At 51.3% G+C, this 17998-nt stretch overlaps 1 protein-coding gene across 1 annotated transcript in view; it reads left to right on the forward strand.

The window, feature by feature from the left end:
- COL17A1 (collagen type XVII alpha 1 chain) overlaps nucleotides 1-17998 on the forward strand; it is a 58208-nt gene that overhangs the window by 30610 nt on the left and 9600 nt on the right. The window contains exons 17-36 of the mRNA XM_009215313.4: nucleotides 844-1041; nucleotides 2031-2249; nucleotides 2605-2634; nucleotides 3042-3068; nucleotides 3932-3958; nucleotides 4068-4130; nucleotides 5217-5321; nucleotides 7132-7194; nucleotides 7807-7842; nucleotides 8422-8475; nucleotides 8666-8701; nucleotides 9188-9223; nucleotides 9842-9904; nucleotides 11171-11206; nucleotides 11464-11535; nucleotides 12508-12534; nucleotides 13477-13512; nucleotides 15360-15395; nucleotides 15635-15715; nucleotides 16766-16801. Of these exons, the coding sequence (XP_009213577.3) occupies nucleotides 844-1041; nucleotides 2031-2249; nucleotides 2605-2634; nucleotides 3042-3068; nucleotides 3932-3958; nucleotides 4068-4130; nucleotides 5217-5321; nucleotides 7132-7194; nucleotides 7807-7842; nucleotides 8422-8475; nucleotides 8666-8701; nucleotides 9188-9223; nucleotides 9842-9904; nucleotides 11171-11206; nucleotides 11464-11535; nucleotides 12508-12534; nucleotides 13477-13512; nucleotides 15360-15395; nucleotides 15635-15715; nucleotides 16766-16801 (1281 nt within the window). The remainder of the gene's footprint in view (nucleotides 1-843; nucleotides 1042-2030; nucleotides 2250-2604; nucleotides 2635-3041; nucleotides 3069-3931; nucleotides 3959-4067; nucleotides 4131-5216; nucleotides 5322-7131; nucleotides 7195-7806; nucleotides 7843-8421; nucleotides 8476-8665; nucleotides 8702-9187; nucleotides 9224-9841; nucleotides 9905-11170; nucleotides 11207-11463; nucleotides 11536-12507; nucleotides 12535-13476; nucleotides 13513-15359; nucleotides 15396-15634; nucleotides 15716-16765; nucleotides 16802-17998) is intronic.

The following is a 17998-nucleotide window of genomic DNA, read 5'->3' on the forward strand; positions in this document are numbered from 1 at the left end:
AAGGCTCAGAAGGGAGCAGGATGGGGGTCAGGGGAGTGGCAGGCTGTGGGTCAGAGGTGGCGGCAGAAGGAGCTTAGCTCAGGAGACGAAGCTAACAGGCCCCCCGCCCCCAGCTGCCCCTAATTAACACTTGCTAATTAGGTTGTCTCCTAACACAACAGTGCGACTGTGTCTTTACACAGCAGCTCAAGAAGAGACTAAGCCATGCACGCCTCCAGCCCCTTAGCCTTTCCTCATTTCCTTCCACCGCCTTTTGATAGAAGCAGGTCAGGTCTTACCACCCCATTTTAGAGAACTAAAAACACTTTTCATTACAAAAAAAACATTGTTTTAATTCACTGGGCACCCCTGAAGAGCTGAGTATAATTCTAGGCGCTGTGAGGATTAAAGAAAGCACTGTGTGAACTGAGGCACGGAGATGGGAATGCTTTAGGTTTGGGTCCAATCAGATGCAGATCAATGCTATATTCAAAATAAAGATGTTTAAGCCTCATGCTATGCTGCTAACTCCTCTACTATTTTACATGCCTTGTCCCCTTTCATTCAACAACCCTCCCAGGAAGTAGGCAATCCTTTAACCCCATGTTATAAAAACAGAAACAAAGGTGAAGTGACCTTCTCAGGGTCACACAGCTGAAGCCAGGATTGCCAGACTTCTGGTCAGCACCAGCCAGGCCCTGTGCTCAGTCCAGGAGCCAACCCTGTCCCATGTTGAACAGCACAGGAACTTCAAAGCCCCCAGTCACAGTCACTCAGATCAGAAAGTCACCAAAAGTCAGAGAATCTGGAGGGAAAAGGCAGGAGCCGCCTGCATTTGCTTCATTTTCCCTGTCTCTTCCACAGGTATCCACAGCTACGGCAGCGGTGGTGTTGGTGGCAGTGGAGGAGGTGGCAATGTTGGTGGTGCTGGCAGTGGCCCTTGGGGAGCGGCGCCAGCCTGGTGCCCCTGCGGCTCCTGCTGCAGCTGGTGGAAGTGGCTGCTGGGCCTGCTGCTCACCTGGCTGCTCCTCCTGGGGCTGCTCTTCGGCCTCATTGCTCTGGGTATGTGGCAAAGGCAGCAGGGCAGCCTGTATGGTAGGAGGAAGGCCGGCCCCACTGCCGGTCAGAAGGGCAGGAATCTGTGAGTGGGCCCACGTGTTAGGGGACGAGGGGACCTGAATGCATTGGTGCAGACCCTTGTTACCGCAGATGAGGAATCTGAGGCCCCAGGAGGTGCCTGGCCAAGGACATGCTGCCACTTAGTGGTGGAGCTGAATTTGGATGCAGCACCTGATACCCAGCCCCACCCTCGCTGCACCTGTAGGCCCCGCTCTAAGCACCTGGCTGCCCATAGTAACAAGGTCAGGATTTTCTTAGTCTTTTTTATTTTTGCTGTTTCCAAGTAGCCATATCTATTTCTTTTCTTTCTTTTTTTTCTTTCTTTCTTTCTTTTTTTTTTTTTTTTTTTTTTTGAGACAGAGTCTCACTCTGTTGCCCAGGCTGGAGTACAGTGGTACAATCTTGGCTCACTGCAACCTCCGCCTCCCGAGTTCAAGTGGATTCTCCTGCCTCAGCCTCCTGAGTAGCTGGGACTACAGGCGCATTCCACCACGCCTGGCTAATTTTTTGTATTTTTAGTAGAGATGGGGTTTCACTGTGTTAGCCAGGATTGTCTCGATCTCCTGACCTCGTGATCTGGCCCCCTCGGCCTCCCAAAGTGCTGGGATTACAGGCATGAGCCATCGTGCCTGGCCAGCCATATCTATTTCTATCAGCGCTCACACCACCTCACAGGGAGAGTGAGGACAAGCTTTGTCACCCAGCTCATATGAGAAGACTGACTCCCAGGCCAGGTTTCTTTAAGGCTCTGCTGTGATGCTGAGCAGCTAATCCTGCTGGTGGCCACGGCGGATTGTCTCTGCATGAGTATTCTAGCATGAAGAAGCCACCACAGGCCCCAGTCCCTTGTGTCAGGCCCCCCACGAGGAGCGAGTGTGTGAAAGGCGAAGGACCGGGCCTTCAGTGACACAGTCTGTGTCTGTTTGTTGCAGCCGAGGAGGTGAGGAAGCTGAAGGCTCGTGTGGACGAGCTGGAGAGGTTCAGGAGCAGCATGCTGTCGGACGAGAAGCTGGAGAGAAGCAGCAAGGCCCGCCTCCAGGGCATGGCACCCACGGTGGGAGCAGACCTGGACAAAATTGGGCTGAACAGCAACAACCAGGAGGTGCTCTGGATGTTCGTGAGGAACAAGCTAATGACGGAACAGGAAAATGGTGAGAGCATCGCCGGGCACAGGGCCAGCTCCCCTGAGTCCCTTTCTTCTTTGCATCTATGTGGTATGTGGGCATGTGCTGTGGGCACCATCATCGAGCCCACTCTCAACCTCTCTCCTCCTCTGATCCTCTCAATAGCCCTGAGAGGTAGGTGGGACCAAGACTGTGGTCCCACTTTACTCCTGGGAAAACTGAGTTCTGGAAAGAATTGCCCAAGATCACCGGACTAGCCAAATTTAGAATCTGATCTCTAGTCTTTGCTTCAGTTTCTTCTTCCCATACCATGATCCCCTTATTGTGTGTGTGTGACGGACAGGAGATGTGAAGCTGACTCAGGATTTGCTTTCTCTTGCAGGAAATCTCCGAGGAAGCCCTGGCCCTAAAGGTATTGCCATGGATTGAACCTTGTTTCTGATTCATTTCCTGCAGTTGGAAGCGAGTTTTCTGGTTGGATTAGAAACCTTTTTCTTTGTTTTAAATGGGAGGATGAAGAGCTGAATGATCTCATGGTATCTGTTGGTTCTTTGTTCTAAATGGGAGGATGAAGAGTTGAATGATCTTATGGTATCTGTTGGGAGGGTTGAGATTTGGTTTTAGAGTCAGAATATCTTAGATAAGGAAGCATCTAAGAGAAGCCCAGCAATGAGCCCAAGTGACATAGACTGGGACTGGGAGGGACTCAACGCTGCATGTCGCCTCACCTTGAAATACAGTTTACTCTGCCATACAAGGCAGAGTATGGCCTTTGGGTTCTTGCCCCGTCTCACAGTTTTCATATCTTTCTGGTTTCAGGTGACATGGGAAGTCCAGGACCTAAAGGTAATTATAACATGGGCATTTTTTACCTTAAATATTAGCAAGTGTTAATTGTTTCAAACAATCAGCAAGTGTCAGAAAACCCACCTTGCACTCCAAGAAGTAATTTGACAACAGATGGGACAGGCGTGTGAGGAGGAGAGGTTTCCAATCCCAGGGACCTTTGGTTGGACACAGAGCAGCTCTCCTTGGTCCAGCTGACCAGAGTTGGAGAGCTTCCGTGTGCACAGGAATCTCCAAAAGAATTTGGGCCCCATTCCCCGAGCCTCTGACTCAGGGGGTATGGATGTGGGCAGGAGTCTTTATCTTAGTCACCCTTGGTGATTCTGCAACCAGAAGAATACTGAGCACCACGTTCAAGATGACAGGATCCCACCTCTCTCCAGCTCCCCCCTCACTTCCTAGGCAACCCCAGTCCAGGAAGTCAGCTCTTCCACTTTGGGGCCCTCGAGTCTCTTTTTTCCCTTCAGATCCTTGCCACCTACACCCTCGCATATACCTGGGTCACTGTCGCAGCGCTCCTTCCCCAAGGCTCCAGCCTGCACACCCTTCCTGACCAAGTTAGGGATGGGGACTGATGCTGCCAGAGTGCCCGAACCTGCAGTTGTCAGATAGAATACAGGACTCCCAGTTAGCTTTGCAGATAAACAACAAATAATTTTCACTATAACTTGTCCCAAATATTTAATGGGACATACTTATAACTAAAAATATGTGTTGTTTATCTGCAATTCAAATGTAACTGGACATCTGCATTTTTATTTGCTAAGTATGGCAACCCTACCCGAATCCCACTAGTGACTTCTTTGGGGAATTGGGCACAGTCCTCTGGCTGACCACTCTCTCTTTTGCCTTTGTTCCTGCAGGAGATCGAGGGTTCCCTGGGACTCCAGGTACGTACTCTCTGATGACCTCCAGGGCTGCCGGTGTTGCAGCTGCTCAATCCTAGCTGATGGCTTCTGGGAGGAAAACAGGGGCTGAGATACCCTTCTGTGTCCACAGGAATCCCTGGGCCCTTGGGCCACCCAGGTCCAGAAGGACCAAAAGGTCAAAAAGGCAGCGTGGGTAAGAAACACATTTTTCTTTATTCATTTATTCCTCATTCTTTCATTCATTTAATAAACATTCATTAAGCGCCTGCTGTATGCGAGGCCCTGTTTTAGGCTCCGGAGAGACATCAGGGAACCAAGCAGAGAAACCCTGCTGCTGTGGAGCTGAGATCTGGGTTGGGGAGAAAGACAGTAACTCTGAAAAACAGTGGAGTCTGTAGCAGGTTGGGATGATGAATGACACGGGAAAGAAGAGCCTGGAGGGATTTTGCAAATGAAAGCTGGGGAGGGTAATTTTACACAGGGAAGTCAGGGAAGGCCTCTCTGAGAGGCCGCCATTTGAGCAAAGATTTGAAGGGCAAGAAGGAGCCAGGCAGGAGAGATCTAGGGAAAACATTCCAGGCAGAGGGAGCAGCCAAGGCCAAGGCCCCAGGGCAATTTTCTTTTTTTTTTTTTTTTTTTTTTTTTTTTTTTCAGACGGAGTCTCGCTCTGTCGCCCAGGCTAGAGTGCAGTGGCCAGACCTCAGCTCACTGCAAGCTCCGCCTCCCGGGTTCACGCCATTCTCCTGCCTCAGCCTCCCGAGTAGCTGGGACTACAGGCGCCCACCTCTGCGCCCGGCTAATTTTTTGTATTTTTTAGTAGAGACGGGGTTTCACCGTGTTAGCCAGGATGGTCTCAATCTCCTGACCTCGTGATCCACCCGTCTCGGCCTCCCAAAGTGCTGGGATTACAGGCTTGAGCCACCGCGAATTTTCAAGGAGCATCAGGGAGGAGGAGACCTCTGAGCTGGAAAGTCCAAAGGGATGGGCCGAGAGGAGGCAGGCTGTGCGGGGCCTCAGAGGCCAGTGTAGGGACTCCGGCTTTGGCTCTGGGTGAGCTGAGAAGCCATGTGCAGGTTTGGGGCAGAGGTAGAACATGATCTACTCACATTTTCAAAGAGCCACTCTGGCTTCCAGGTTGAGCCAAGGCTATGGGGTCCAGGAGAGAAACGGGGAGGCCAGGGAAGGGCTCCAGGCAACTGTCTGCCGTGGAAGGCTGCCTGTGGAGCCCTTAGCTGGGGCACGGGATCCTAACTTGGAGGCTGGCCATCCTTGTCTTTAGGAGATCCCGGCATGGAAGGCCCCATGGGCCAGAGAGGGCGAGAAGGCCCCATGGGACCTCGTGGTGAGCCAGGGCCTCCTGGGTCTGGAGAGAAAGGGGAAAGAGGTAAGAGGCAATTCCTTCCTGGCAGAGTTAGCTATGCCTGTGCTTCCTTCTCTGTGTCAACACCCATCCCTCCTTCATTCTGTCTCTCTCTCCCTCCTTCCTTCATTTACTGAGCGCTCACCCTGAGTCAGGGTCTGTGCTAGGCCCTGCGGAGACGTTCGGCATGGGCTGGGCTGGGCTGCAGGGCCAGTCCTAGGGCTGAGGACCCATCGGACACCCCTGGAATCCACAGGGAAAGTGGTCATAGGAGCAGTAGCCTTCCCAGAGTTGGGTGGTAAGGAGGGTGAGGAATCAGGCCAAGGTGGGGCTCAGGGGGCAGGGCAGAGCAGAGTTCATTGTAAGGTGGAGTGGTGCACAGACCTTTGAGCCTCTCTGTAGGGAAAAGAAAGAGAGATCAGACACTGTGTCTATGTAGAAAGGGAAGACATAAGAAATTGCATTTTGATCTGTACCTTAAACAATTGCTTTGCTGAGATGTTGTTAATTTGTAACTTTGCCCCAGCCACTTTGCCCCAACCTTGAGCTCACAAAAAAAAACATGTGTTGTATGGAATCAAGGTTTAAGGGATCTAGGGCTGTACAGGACGTACCTTGTTAACAAAATGTTTACAAGCAGTATGCTTGGTAAAAGTCATCGCCATTCTCTAGTCTCAATAAACCAGGGGCACAATGCACTGCGAAAAGCTGCAGGGACCTCTGCCCTGGAAAGCCGAGTATTGCCCAAGGTTTCTCCCCATGTGATAGTCTGAAATATGGCCTCGTGGGTTGAGAAAGACCTGACCATCCCCCAGCCAGACACCTGTAAAGGGTCTGTGCTGAGGCGGATTAGTAAAAGAGAAAAGCCTCTTGCAGTTGAGATAGAGGAAGGCCACTGTCTGCTGCCTGCCCCTGGGAGCGGAAAGTCTCGGTATAAAACTCGATTGTACATATGTTCAATTCTCGATGGCGGGAGGTGAGACATGTTGGCAGCAATGCTGCTTTGTTATTCTTTACTCCACTGAGATGTTTGGGCGAAGAGAAACATAAATCTGGCCTACGTGCACATCCAGGCATAGTACCTCCCCTGGAACTTAATTATGACATGTTTTGCTCACATGTTTTTTTGCTGACCTTCTCCTTATTATCACCCTGCTCTCCTACTGCATTCCTCTTGCTGAGATAATGAAAATAATCATCAATAAAAACTGAAAAAACTCAGAGACTGGTGCCAGTGCAGGTCCTTGGTACGCTGAGTGCCGGTCTCCTGGGCCCATTGTTGTTTCTCTATACTTTGTTTCTGTGTCTTATTTCTTTTCTCAGTCTCTCGTCCCACTTGATGAGATATACCCACAGGTGTGGAGGTGCAGGCCACCCCTTCACCTCTCCTGGCTGGAAGGAGGCCAGGAGGGAGGTAGGGAAGGCCCCAGATGTAGGTTCAGTGCTGGAGGGACTGGGGAAGGTGTTGCAATTCCATCCTTAACTATTAGACTGCTTTTGTCAGGGGAAACCAAGACAGATACCAGAAATCCTCTTAATGCTAACAGACTGTGAGCAGGAAGCTTTATTTTCAGTTTTACTTTCTCTTTAAAATATTGCTGAACCAGACAATAAAATTTATTGAGTGCCTACTAGGTGACAGACTCCATAGACTATAAAGTGTCTGGGGGTAGGAACTGGAGGAGTTTTGCTGATAAGTGGCCTCACTGGGGCACCAATTGAATCCAAGACCACTGGCAGGGTGGGAAGCATCCCCTCCAAATGACAGTGCCAGGGTAGGGGGCAGCCACACTGGGGCCTCTCCTAAAGAGCTCATCCCTCCATTTCTCCTCAGGGGCTGCTGGTGAACCAGGTCCTCACGGCCCACCTGGTGTCCCAGGTTCTGTGGGTCCCAAAGGTAAGTCCAGTGTGCAGGGAGGAATCAGTTTCCCAGAGGAGAAGGCACATTCAGGATGGATCACAGAGAACGGGCCCTGAGACCCCAGACAGCCTTAACCACCTGCCCCAGGCCTATGCAGGGGTGGTGGGTGGGTCCAAAGAGCATCCCCCAAAAAAGCAGTCCCTGGAGAGTCAAGACTGGGGCTGTAAGTTTAGCCCCATAATGGGCTTGGGGCCATGTTTCCATCTCTCTTCAATGGCCCCGTTATGTGATCCCTAAGCAGGTCGATGGATCATTCAGGAAATCGGAAATTAGACCTTTTCCTTGACTGACTGCAGCCCAGATGCACACATCAAAAGTAACATGTCTGGGCAACCCAGGGAGAGTGGGCCCCTTCTCAAAGCCCAAATGTTCTACTCTGAGCAGGAAAGAGCAAGGGGTAGTTTGATCCCACCCAGCTGCAGCCCCCTCCCTAAGGAGGACATGCACTGGGGTCACTCCCGGCCTGCAATACACTAACACAGCCCTCACCTGGAAGACAGCATCCCCAACCCCCACCTGCCCTTCACTGGGGCCAGATGTCCCCACCTGTACCTGCCCCTCTGCTGACTGCTGTCTCGTCCTCCTCAGGTTCCAGCGGCTCTCCTGGCCCACAGGGCCCTCCAGGTCAGTGTGCTGCTTCTTGTAAACAGGTTGTATTTCTGGGGCAAAGGTGGCAATGTTAAAAGGAAAACTAAATATTTTTAAAACCAAAGAAGCAATTATAAAGCAAGCCTCCCAGAGATACAGAATTCAAGTCTGCTTGTGTGTCCTCTATGGCAGAGGCTGGGCTCCCTGATGTGTCCTGCCCAGATCCCTTCTGACCTGGCTTAAGGCTTCAGACCCTCCGGCAGCCTCAGAAATGGAAGTCCCCACCCTGCCTCCATCTGAGCAAGCACCTGCCTCTGTCTTGTCCCCTGTGGCCACAGAGCTTGTCCTGCTGTCTTGAAAATCTTGAGCTGTGGCCAGTGCCTCTGCCAAGGCTCTACAATGTGTTCTAAAGCCTGTTCATCAGCAGGGGCAAGGAAGCTGGGCCAAAATGACTTAAAAAGGACTTGGGAAGGAGTCCATGGAAAGCGTCCTTTGACTTTTACTATAGGGTGTGTGCGCGTGTGTGCCTGTATGTGTGCATGTGTGTGCATACAAGTCTCATCATTCCAAAGCTAGGGATACTCATCTGTGTGCATGGTTTCTTCTGCTGGGCAGGTCCTGTAGGTCTCCAAGGGCTCCGAGGTGAAGTGGGACTTCCTGGTGTCAAAGGTAAGCTGGAGGGAGACCTGGGGGACAGTGAGGATCTGATGGACACAACCCACAGCTTGTGTAGGCTGACAAGTGCAAGAGGGGAAGGAGAAGTCAGGATTGGGGGAGCCTGTCTTCAGAGACAGACATTGCCCCTTCCTGGTTGTCCCCTGTAGGGCATTTTACACCAAGGTGTCCATTTCCTTTTTAGGTGACAAAGGACCAATGGGACCACCAGGACCCAAAGGTATGCCACTCACTGCTGCTCGGTCATTACCAGGGCCTGCCTCACTCCTGGGAGCCCAGATGGGACCCTCACTGCAGGGTCTGAGGGTGCACAGGACCTGGACCAGGATCTCATTCTCATCCAAACTCTCAGGGAAACTAGGGCACAAAGAAGGGAAACAAAGCACTAATGTCACATTGAATTCTGGGGTGGTGAATGGTTCTTGGGGTGGTGAAGACACAGCATTCCAAGGCATCTGACCTGTTGTGTCCATGGCACCAATTTGTGCAACAGCAGGGGCTGGGGGTTCAGTCTGTGGGGGGAACTGACTCTGCCAAAGATCAGATGTGCGCCTTTGGCTGCATTAATGCTGTGTCCTCACCGACACCTGCTGACAGGAGCTCACAGTACAGCGAGAACTGACCTGCAGCCGGGGCCTGTTACTGGGTGAGGGTGTTTTCCTTGCTCACAGCTGTGGTTTTTCTGCCTCCCCCTTGTTTGTTTTAGGTGACCAGGGTGAGAAAGGACCTCGAGGCCTCACAGGTCAGTCTGTCATGGGAATCTACTTTAATCCATCCATGACTTTTGTAAATCCATCAGTCATTAGGTTGGAAAAAATCCAGAAGTAAGAGACCGAATCTGTTTGAAACCCTTCAGGGAACTTGTGATCTAGAAAAAAACACAAGATGAGAAAATAAAGCCTGGAATGGAGGATAAGGAGGTATCCAGATATATAGTCCAAACAGTAAATGTTTGGAGCAAAAAAGAAAGTGTAGGGTTGTCTCTGATAATTTTGGGGAATACAGTTGAGAAAATATGCTCTTCCCGAAGCAGCAGAAAGTTTGCACCACTGGTATCCTCTCAACCACTGACTTCCTGCCAACTGGCATGATTATAAAGGAAATTGATAGTAATAGAGCTGTGACTTAAGGGGTGGTTTTCAGTTTCCAAGGAGATAAGACTCATGCACATACCCATGGTTCTGATTAGGTGTGGTTTCTGGGTGAGCCCATGCTACTGCCCAGGGGTACCAAGTGGCCCTGACCTTGGAATCAAAGCAGAAGCTGCTTCTTTGACCTCTTGGAGGAGGGAGCAGACTACTATTGTTGAAGCATACACAGCTTGTAAGTGTCCAACTAGCTAGTTCTTTGTCCATTGCAGGCGAGCCTGGCATGAGAGGTTTGCCTGGTGCTGTTGGTGAGCCCGGGGCTAAAGGAGCAATGGGTAAGTGTTCCAAAGGAATGGATTCAGTGAGTTCCCCATTTGAGGGGTCACCACGACCCTGGAGGCAGTCTTCTAGAACTGCCTCTCCTGCTCTCTAATCTGCCCACCCCTGGTAGAGTCTCCCTTGACCAGTCATTTCTGTGTCTGGGCATCCTTTCTGGGGTTCAGAGAGCTGCAGTTACCTCTGTGGGTTTCTTTCCACTTTGGGAGAGGCCTTACAGCTGCCTGTAAGCTCCCCATTCCCCTGGGGAAGATAGTGTTGAAGTCCTTAGGAACCTCAAGTGCTCCAGGAATCCAAGGGCTAGTCTCATGGCCAAATCCAGGTTTTTATCCTTTTGCTCACCTGAGGTGCCTGTCAGCCTGGCTGCAGAAACTGACCAAGAATCTCAGAGGTAGCCGGGTGCAGTGATTCACGCCTGTAATCCCAGGGACTCAGGATGATCGCTTGAACCCAGGAGTTGGAGGCTCAGTGAGCTATGATTACACTATTGCGCTACGGTCTGGGTGACAGAGCAAGAATCCATTTCTAAAAATAAAGGCCAGTGTTGAGGATCAAACCCAAGAAGGGTTTAAACCTCACCTGTGGAGATGAAGCATCTGCACGCTCGTTCAGTTCCCCAGCTGTTAGTGCTGACACTGCTAGGCAAGTGAGATGCTTTACCTCCCTCAAGGGGAGATAAGACTTGCATGAGGTGACAAGTGTCATGCGAGGTACAGAGTGCTGTGAGGATACAGTCAAAGGAGAGATTTTTTTCCAACAGGAAGGATGGAGGAAGGGGCATTTCAAGTGGTCCCAAAAAGTTAGAAAGATTTTAATCATGACCAGTTTGGAAAATTCCATGCAGGGATGACGGCATGAGCAGGGAAAGACAAAGAAATGGGAAAGAGCAAGATATGGTTCCAGAAGGCCACTGTTTTGGAGAGAGGTTACAATAAATAGTGCCTAGAGCAGAGGAGACAAGAACATGGAGGACCTTGACTTCTAGGCCCTCAAGTAAATACGACAAGCATTGAGCATCAAGCTTCTTGAGATGCAATGGGAAGGCACCGAAAAATTCTCAACAGGAAAAGAGACAATTGCTGGTTTAGGAGAAGGGGCAGGGGGAGTACTGTATCCAGAGAGTGTGACAGACAAGGCTGTCCCCTGGCTCATGCTTGCGTGGGCTGCTGGGAGACAATGTGCTTCAAGGACACTGGGACAGGAGAGGGAGGAATCGCAGAAATCACTCCAGGAGCAACTGAGAGACCTTGCTTCTACTTTACCAGGTCCTGCTGGCCCAGACGGACACCAAGGCCCAAGAGGTTGGTCACTGATCTGCTGCCCCAGCCTCACTCCCATCACAGCCCATGTTCCAGCATGCAGCCCTCAGTCCCCTTAACCATAGTGCAGAGGAGTGTATGGCATGTGGAAGTGTGCAGTCTCCAGTTCTGTTCCCCTTCTCCTTCCCACCTGCCAGCAAGTCAGTTAGGAAAGCTCTCAGAAACTATCAGCTCAGATGTGATGACCAGTTTAGCTTTCCTAAATGTAAACACTTCCACGTTGGCCATTCTCTCTCTAGGTGAACAAGGTCTTACAGGGATGCCTGGAATCCGTGGCCCACCAGGACCTTCTGGAGACCCAGGAAAGCCAGGTAACAGAGCCGGAAGAGGGAGCCATGGCCCTGCTTAGTGTGTGTGTGCTTTGTGTGTGCAGATGTAGGCATGTGTGTGCGTGTGCATGCACAGGTGTGCAGGTTGTGGGGGAAGGGGTGTATGTGTGCATGGTTGTGTGTGTGTTCTTGCAGGTGTGCACAAATGCACCCATGTGTGCCTTATCCCGTTTTCCTCCAGCAGCTCGGCAGGGAACTGCCGTAGTGTTAGGTTGTTTTGTGTGCTGTGGCTGTAGGCCCTGGCACCTCTGGGTAACTAAGTCTGGCAAATCAGAAGAGTGGGATTAACAACTGAGTACAAGGAGTTCTAGAAAGGGGCAAGGACACTCTGAAAACTGCAGACTTGAAGGTCACCTCATTATTTTGCTCCTCTGAGCCCTTCCCCTCTTGTCCTCTCCTGGGACTGTACTGGGCCCTCACCAACACCCACCGGGCAGAGGAGGAAGCCATTGTTAGAGTCTCCACCGAGAGCAAAAAGCAAACTTCTCAGGGCTGCAGGAAGAACAAATGAAAACCAGCCAAGAAAGCTGTGTGGTCAAGACGGGTGGGCATTCGTCGGGGGCCTCTGAGAGTATAGGGGCCTCCTCAGTCTCCTTTGGCGGGTGCCCAAACAGGAGCCATAGAGGGGGAACCTGGGGCAGCATTGGGATCCATGAGTGTTGAGCATTCTGGGTTTGTGGCTGTCCTCAGATTCCAAAAGGGTCTGTGAACCCTAATAGGCTCAGCACCATTGCCTGAGAAAGCAGTGGGTCGCTTCACTGCAAAGCCCAAAGAACTGCTCTCCATCCAGAGCTGAGAGGTCCATGGATGCTGGCTGCCCCGGCAAGAGACATGTCCTTCTGTACCCACTGACCCTTCCACTGCGATGTCCACCGGTTTATGCATGTGTGGGTGTGGCTACCAGGGATGGCCTCAACCCTTCAACTGTTCCCTCTTGTGTCTGATTTTCTGCAGGTCTCATAGGACCCCAGGGACCTCAGGGTGAGTCGCTGGATCACTCCTACCTTCTCCTGGGGTAACTGCTTGGGCCAGGGCTTTTCCTGCAGTCACCAGAGTTTTCGCTCCTCTGCCAACTCCCTGGCACACACTGCCTTTCACTGTGAGTCTTGAGAAGCACCTTAGGAAGGAAAAATAGACACAGAACAATCTAGAACACCATTCTAGTAGAAATGAGATTAGATTGTGTACCAATTCTGTCTGCCTGTGCCCTGTTCCCCTCGGGTGCAGGAATCTGAGAGGAACCCCAAGCTCATAGCAGAGCTCCTGCTAGCCAGGAGAGCTGTTATTCCAGAGGCCCAAGTTCCCCCACTGGCATGGCAGCGCATGGGCGCTCACCCTTGCTCAGGAAAGTCCAGTTTCTCTGGGACAGCCTCAGTGTTAAAGCCTGTCCTGTAGTTGGACCATTGTGCCCCCATATTACTACACCCATCCCCTAATTTCCTGAAAGAAATTAGGCAAAGATTGAAAATGAAATCAGGCAGCAGCCCCCCAGCAGTTGAATGCATAGGTACATGCTTCCGATGCTGTCACAGAGGAGTTCAGTAGTTAAAGGCAAGAGGGTGATGCTGCATTGGACACAGAAAACCCAGCCCCGCCCCTGCAGAGGAGAGGGGAGACAGAGGCTGCTCTGCAGGCTCCAGGTGGCTCATAACCCCAAGGGATGGAACCCCTCCAAAGCTGAGCCCATGGGCCTCTGCCTGCTCCAAGCCACGCTGTTGCCCCATTTCCCAAAGAGGGACAAGGGCTCAGAGCAAGAGGCTCCCCAGGGACTGTCTAGACTAAGGCGGAAGGCAAAGCTGGTGCGTCCCAGGGTTTCAATCAGCAGTGTGGCTGTGCTGAGTGACAGAGCACTAGTTACTACCGAAGGGTGTCTGGAATTGCTGGGCCTTCATCATCCTGACTTACTTGTTCTAATCACATCAGGACTTCCCGGTACCCCTGGCCGACCAGGAATAAAAGGTAAGCGAATTTCCAAATGAGATTTCTTTCTTTTCACTGGCCATTTTTGTGGAAGGAAGGGATGGACAGGAAGAGGCCTTTCTCTGGCCAGAGCCTGGATCAACAGTGGCATCTAGTGGTTCCAACAGAGGGCTATGAGGCTGGGAGCCCAGGGGTTTGTGAACCAAGCCCTGAGTCCTCAAGCCCGACCTCTCCCCAGACACCTCCCCACCCCACCAACCTGAGCCTTGCAGGAGGTTCTGGAAGGGCACTGCCCTCCCCAGAGCCTTTCCATGCCCTGTTTTGCCTCTGAATGTCCCTATTAGTGCTTCATCCCCCTGGTATGTAGGCTTGGTCCCCTCCTAACAAGTCTCTTCCCCTGGGGCAGGAGCTCCCTTTGCCCTTATCATTCACATCAGCCTTAGTGTGAATGAGTAAATCAGACTTTTCCTGAGAGGTGGCTTTAGTACAGGCAGAGAGGAGTGTTAAGATGCTACTGAGAGGGCAAGTCGGGGTACTCAGAGGGGAGCTCATCCTCAGGGGTCTGACTGGGGCAATGTGGTGATGCCTATACACACAGTGACCCTCTTGTCCAGTTCTGCCTATCAGACCTCAACCCCGAGCAAGTTCAGGGATCCACAGTGCTCAGGGACAGTCTTTCTCCTTCTGTTCCTGTGACCCCAACACGCTCCTGAACTTTGACATTCTATCGAGTCATGCTGTGTCATGAGCAGTCACTGTCACTCTTGGTGGGAACCTAAAATAACCACTTTCCAGAAATCATTTCCAGTGACTGATTGGGCCAAGGAGTTCTTTAGGGCTCACTAAATGTAAATAATGATAACTGAGTTTATAGATCCCAGGCAGACCACACTAGGTCCATGGATCTGTTCACAAATGGATGGTACCTTTTGTAAGAGTCTCATAGGTTTTGGAATTCCCAAGGATGACAGAAACCCTCCCTTTTTGAGGGCCCATGACTTCCTGTCCAAGGGGGAGTTCAGACCCTGACTGGACAACATGCACAAGAGGGCCTTTTTACCCAATGTTGGATTGCATCCCAACAAAACAAACTCAAGTGCTTCTCCTGTCTTGTTCATGAGCCCTGGCTGAAGGATGGTGAGCAGAGACCATCCCTCTGCTTTCCCTTCGGGAGACAGCAATAGTCTCCTTTCATTGTGTGAATGAATGAATTGCTCACAGAACTTGGGAAATGAAAAAAAGGGGCCCCTAAAGAATGGTTTCCCCAAGTGAGTCCATGGAGTGTCAGTTCTCAGCACTGCATCCAGTTGATACGTTTGGGAATGTCCTCTTCTCAAAAGTCCTCCACGCACACTTGCATTTTCAATGCTCTGAGACACAAGGCAGAAAAGAGATCTTGTTCACCTTTACATAACTCATACCTTCTCAGACTTACCCACCGCAGAGCCCCCTTTAATCCTGCACAGCCCTACAGCTGTCCCACAGAGCACTCTGGGAATCCCGCTCTGCCTGGGAGGCTCACTGCCTCTGTCCTTTGACCTTTGAGTAATTTTCCCACCTAAGGCGATTCCCAGGCAGAGTGGTGGAATGTGGGAGCGTGAAGGACTCTCCAGTCAGCCTCATTCTGGGCTCACTGAAAGGCAAGCTTTCCACATCCTCAAGTGAAGCCAATTCCCTGAATGAAGATGGATGCTCTGGCCTCCAGGGGCTCCGGCTGAAAGGACTTAATGCATCTTGCTTGCCTGCCTTCAGTTCATTAAAATGCCTTTAGCCTGAGGCTGAGAGGCCCAGAAGTGGGTCCCAAACGCAATCAGAAGCCTTGAAAATGGCTTATTGAGCCACTAATTGATCCTCAGAACAACCACTCTCGGCCTTTTCCTCTCTAGGTGAACCAGGAGCTCCAGGCAAGATCGTGACTTCAGGTAGGCAGGTCCTAGAGGGACCCTCCTTTCTGTGTCTTTCTTATCCTGGGCACCTACCTTGGCTCGCAGTGTTCTGGGCAGGATGTGGCAGGCAGCTTTTTGGATCAGTAGAGGGGGAGGAGGGAAATTTAGCAGTGATGAGAAGAGATGCCAGGCAGTCCACCACAGCCTGGCTCGAGTCCCAGCACCTCTGAGTGAGAAGAGTAGGGCTCAATGTTCCACGTGCCTTCTGCTTTCAGACGGGTCATCAATGCTTACTGTCCCAGGCCCCCCAGGGCCTCCCGGAGCCATGGGACCCCCAGGACCTCCAGGTGCCCCAGGTCAGTCTGTTTTCTTGCTTTGCCCCAAATCAGCAGTAGGTCTTGGTGGTAGTGACTAGTCCTATTTGTTCAGATCCTGAGACCCAGGGCAGGAACTGAATCTGGTAAACAGAATAAGGAGTTTGGCCCGAGAAAAGCAAACTCTTGCATTCTCAGACAATGAAGTAGATCAGTTATCCTACTTCACAGCATAGGAGGCGAATGTTCTCTCAGCATTTACAGAAGGGGAAGCTGAGGCCTGGGGCAGGTAAATGGCCTGCCCAAGGTCCCACGGCCAATAAGCAGCAGGACAAAAGATTTGGCCCAGATCAGTCTACCTCCAGAGCCTGTGGCCACTCAGAAGACCCAGTCCTCGAACCCTTTGTTTCCTCCTGGAAAACGATTTGATATTCTGCATCCAGGGCAACAAAAATGCTAGGTATCTATTTGAAGAAAATATCCCCAAATGGGATGGTGACAAAAATATGAAAACTTCGGAACAAAGTTGTTAGGAGATAAAACAAATACTTATTGAGAGAGCAGGACACTCAATAATGCCTGCTCTGTGGTTTCAACTGTATTTTTACAAGATGCAAAAAAGAAAAAAAATGCTGGAAGAAAATAAAATAAAATGCCCACAAATTGAAGAGTTGTGGACAATTTGTTTCCTACCTTTCCAAAGTGCCTTTTTGTTATATGTATTTTTAATTATTTTAAATTTGTGTGTACAAATGAAGTGCACAACTTATCACAACCAATGCCAGAATGTACCAGCCTTCCCTCCTGACAAGCTCCAGTGAGAAGGAATACGTAGAGGCACGTAGAAGTCCCTAACCATTACAGGGCAGCAGCAGAGAGGGCAGTCCTGCCTGCCCCGGGCTCCTCGTACCTGTCAGGGATGTTCTCACGCAACTGGACCACAGAGCTGCTCTCAGATTGCTTATTGCTCTCAAATAAGCAAGGTGGCCTCTTTGGGTCTCTGTTCCATGCCTTGGGAGGAGTTATGCCTTTAGTTCTTCCTATGACCCTACACGCGTGATTTAGCCTTTTCTTCCTCAACCCCATTTCCAGGCCCTGCCGGCCCAGCTGGTCTCCCAGGACCGCAAGGTAGGTCACACCCTGCAAGAACGCAAGGCGATGGGCCAGGTCGGGAGGACTTTCCTCTCAGGGTGGACATGGGCCCCTCTGTTCTAGATGACGTGAAAGGTGTGTTTTGGAAAAGGAGGAGAGGGCCAGGGCTCTTCACCAGGGTCTTGCAAGCTGATTCCCTGGAGCTTGGGGCAGCTGTCATAGAAGTTCTGGGAGTCCAAGAGGACCAGGGGCAGACTTGGCCTTGAAGATGAGTATCTGGCAGGAGTGCACCACCGACCCAGGGAGCAATGACAGGGGTCTGTGGGTTCTTGGCCACAGGCCCAGGCTGAGAGGACTGACTCCCAGGTCCTTTAAGGAGCCCAGGTGGAGACTGCCGGGCCTCCCACCTGGACATCTGGAGTGCAGAACAGCAAAGGCGTCAGCCCACCCGGTCCGGCGCTCACTCTGAGCTATCACTGTGTTAGGAGCTTGGTCTTCAGTGTTTCACCGAGTCTTCCCAACACCACTGTGATGTAGATCTTTTTGACCTTGGTTTACAGAGGAGGAAACTGAGGCTGAAAGAGGTTGAGAACTTACCCAAAGTCACCAGCTACACATGTGGGAGCAGGGGTTTGAACTCAGACTTTCTGACACCAAAATCCAGTGTATCCCCGTCATTCCACATGCTCTTATCTGCTGTCCGGGAACTTGACTATGGTCTTGCCCTGCCTCTGAGTGAGGGGGCACCCTTAGCAGATGAGGTGCTGCAGGTTCCTGTGCCATGACACAGGGCCTCCCCTCTTGTCAGGGAGTCAAGTCACACCTGTTTTCCACCTCAGCCCTTGTCCTGCCATGAACTGTGGCTGTAGCATTGTGGCCACAACCTACTCACCAGGGTTCCTGCTCCTGACTTCCATGGGGATGTGTTTATATAATCTTCCTGCTTGCTGCACATGGAGGGAATAACCATGTCAACCCAACCACCCTGGTAGTCTGGCCTGAGGGAGGGAGCCAGCTCTGCCCTTGGGGAGCTTCTGGCCTAACCAGGGAGACCTGGTTCCTATCCTTGGGGAGCCCAGGTCTGATAAAGTAGGCAGGATACATGCACATGAATAAGTGCTGACAGTACAACATAGAAACTTATGGAAATAACTTTAAAGCAAGCATTAGGCCAGAACCTGTTCCTAGTGGAATATCCATCCACCCATCCATTTACCCACCCATGTACCCATC

This window comes from Papio anubis, chromosome 11, assembly GCF_008728515.1.
Source record: "Papio anubis isolate 15944 chromosome 11, Panubis1.0, whole genome shotgun sequence".
Taxonomy (NCBI): domain Eukaryota; kingdom Metazoa; phylum Chordata; class Mammalia; order Primates; family Cercopithecidae; genus Papio; species Papio anubis.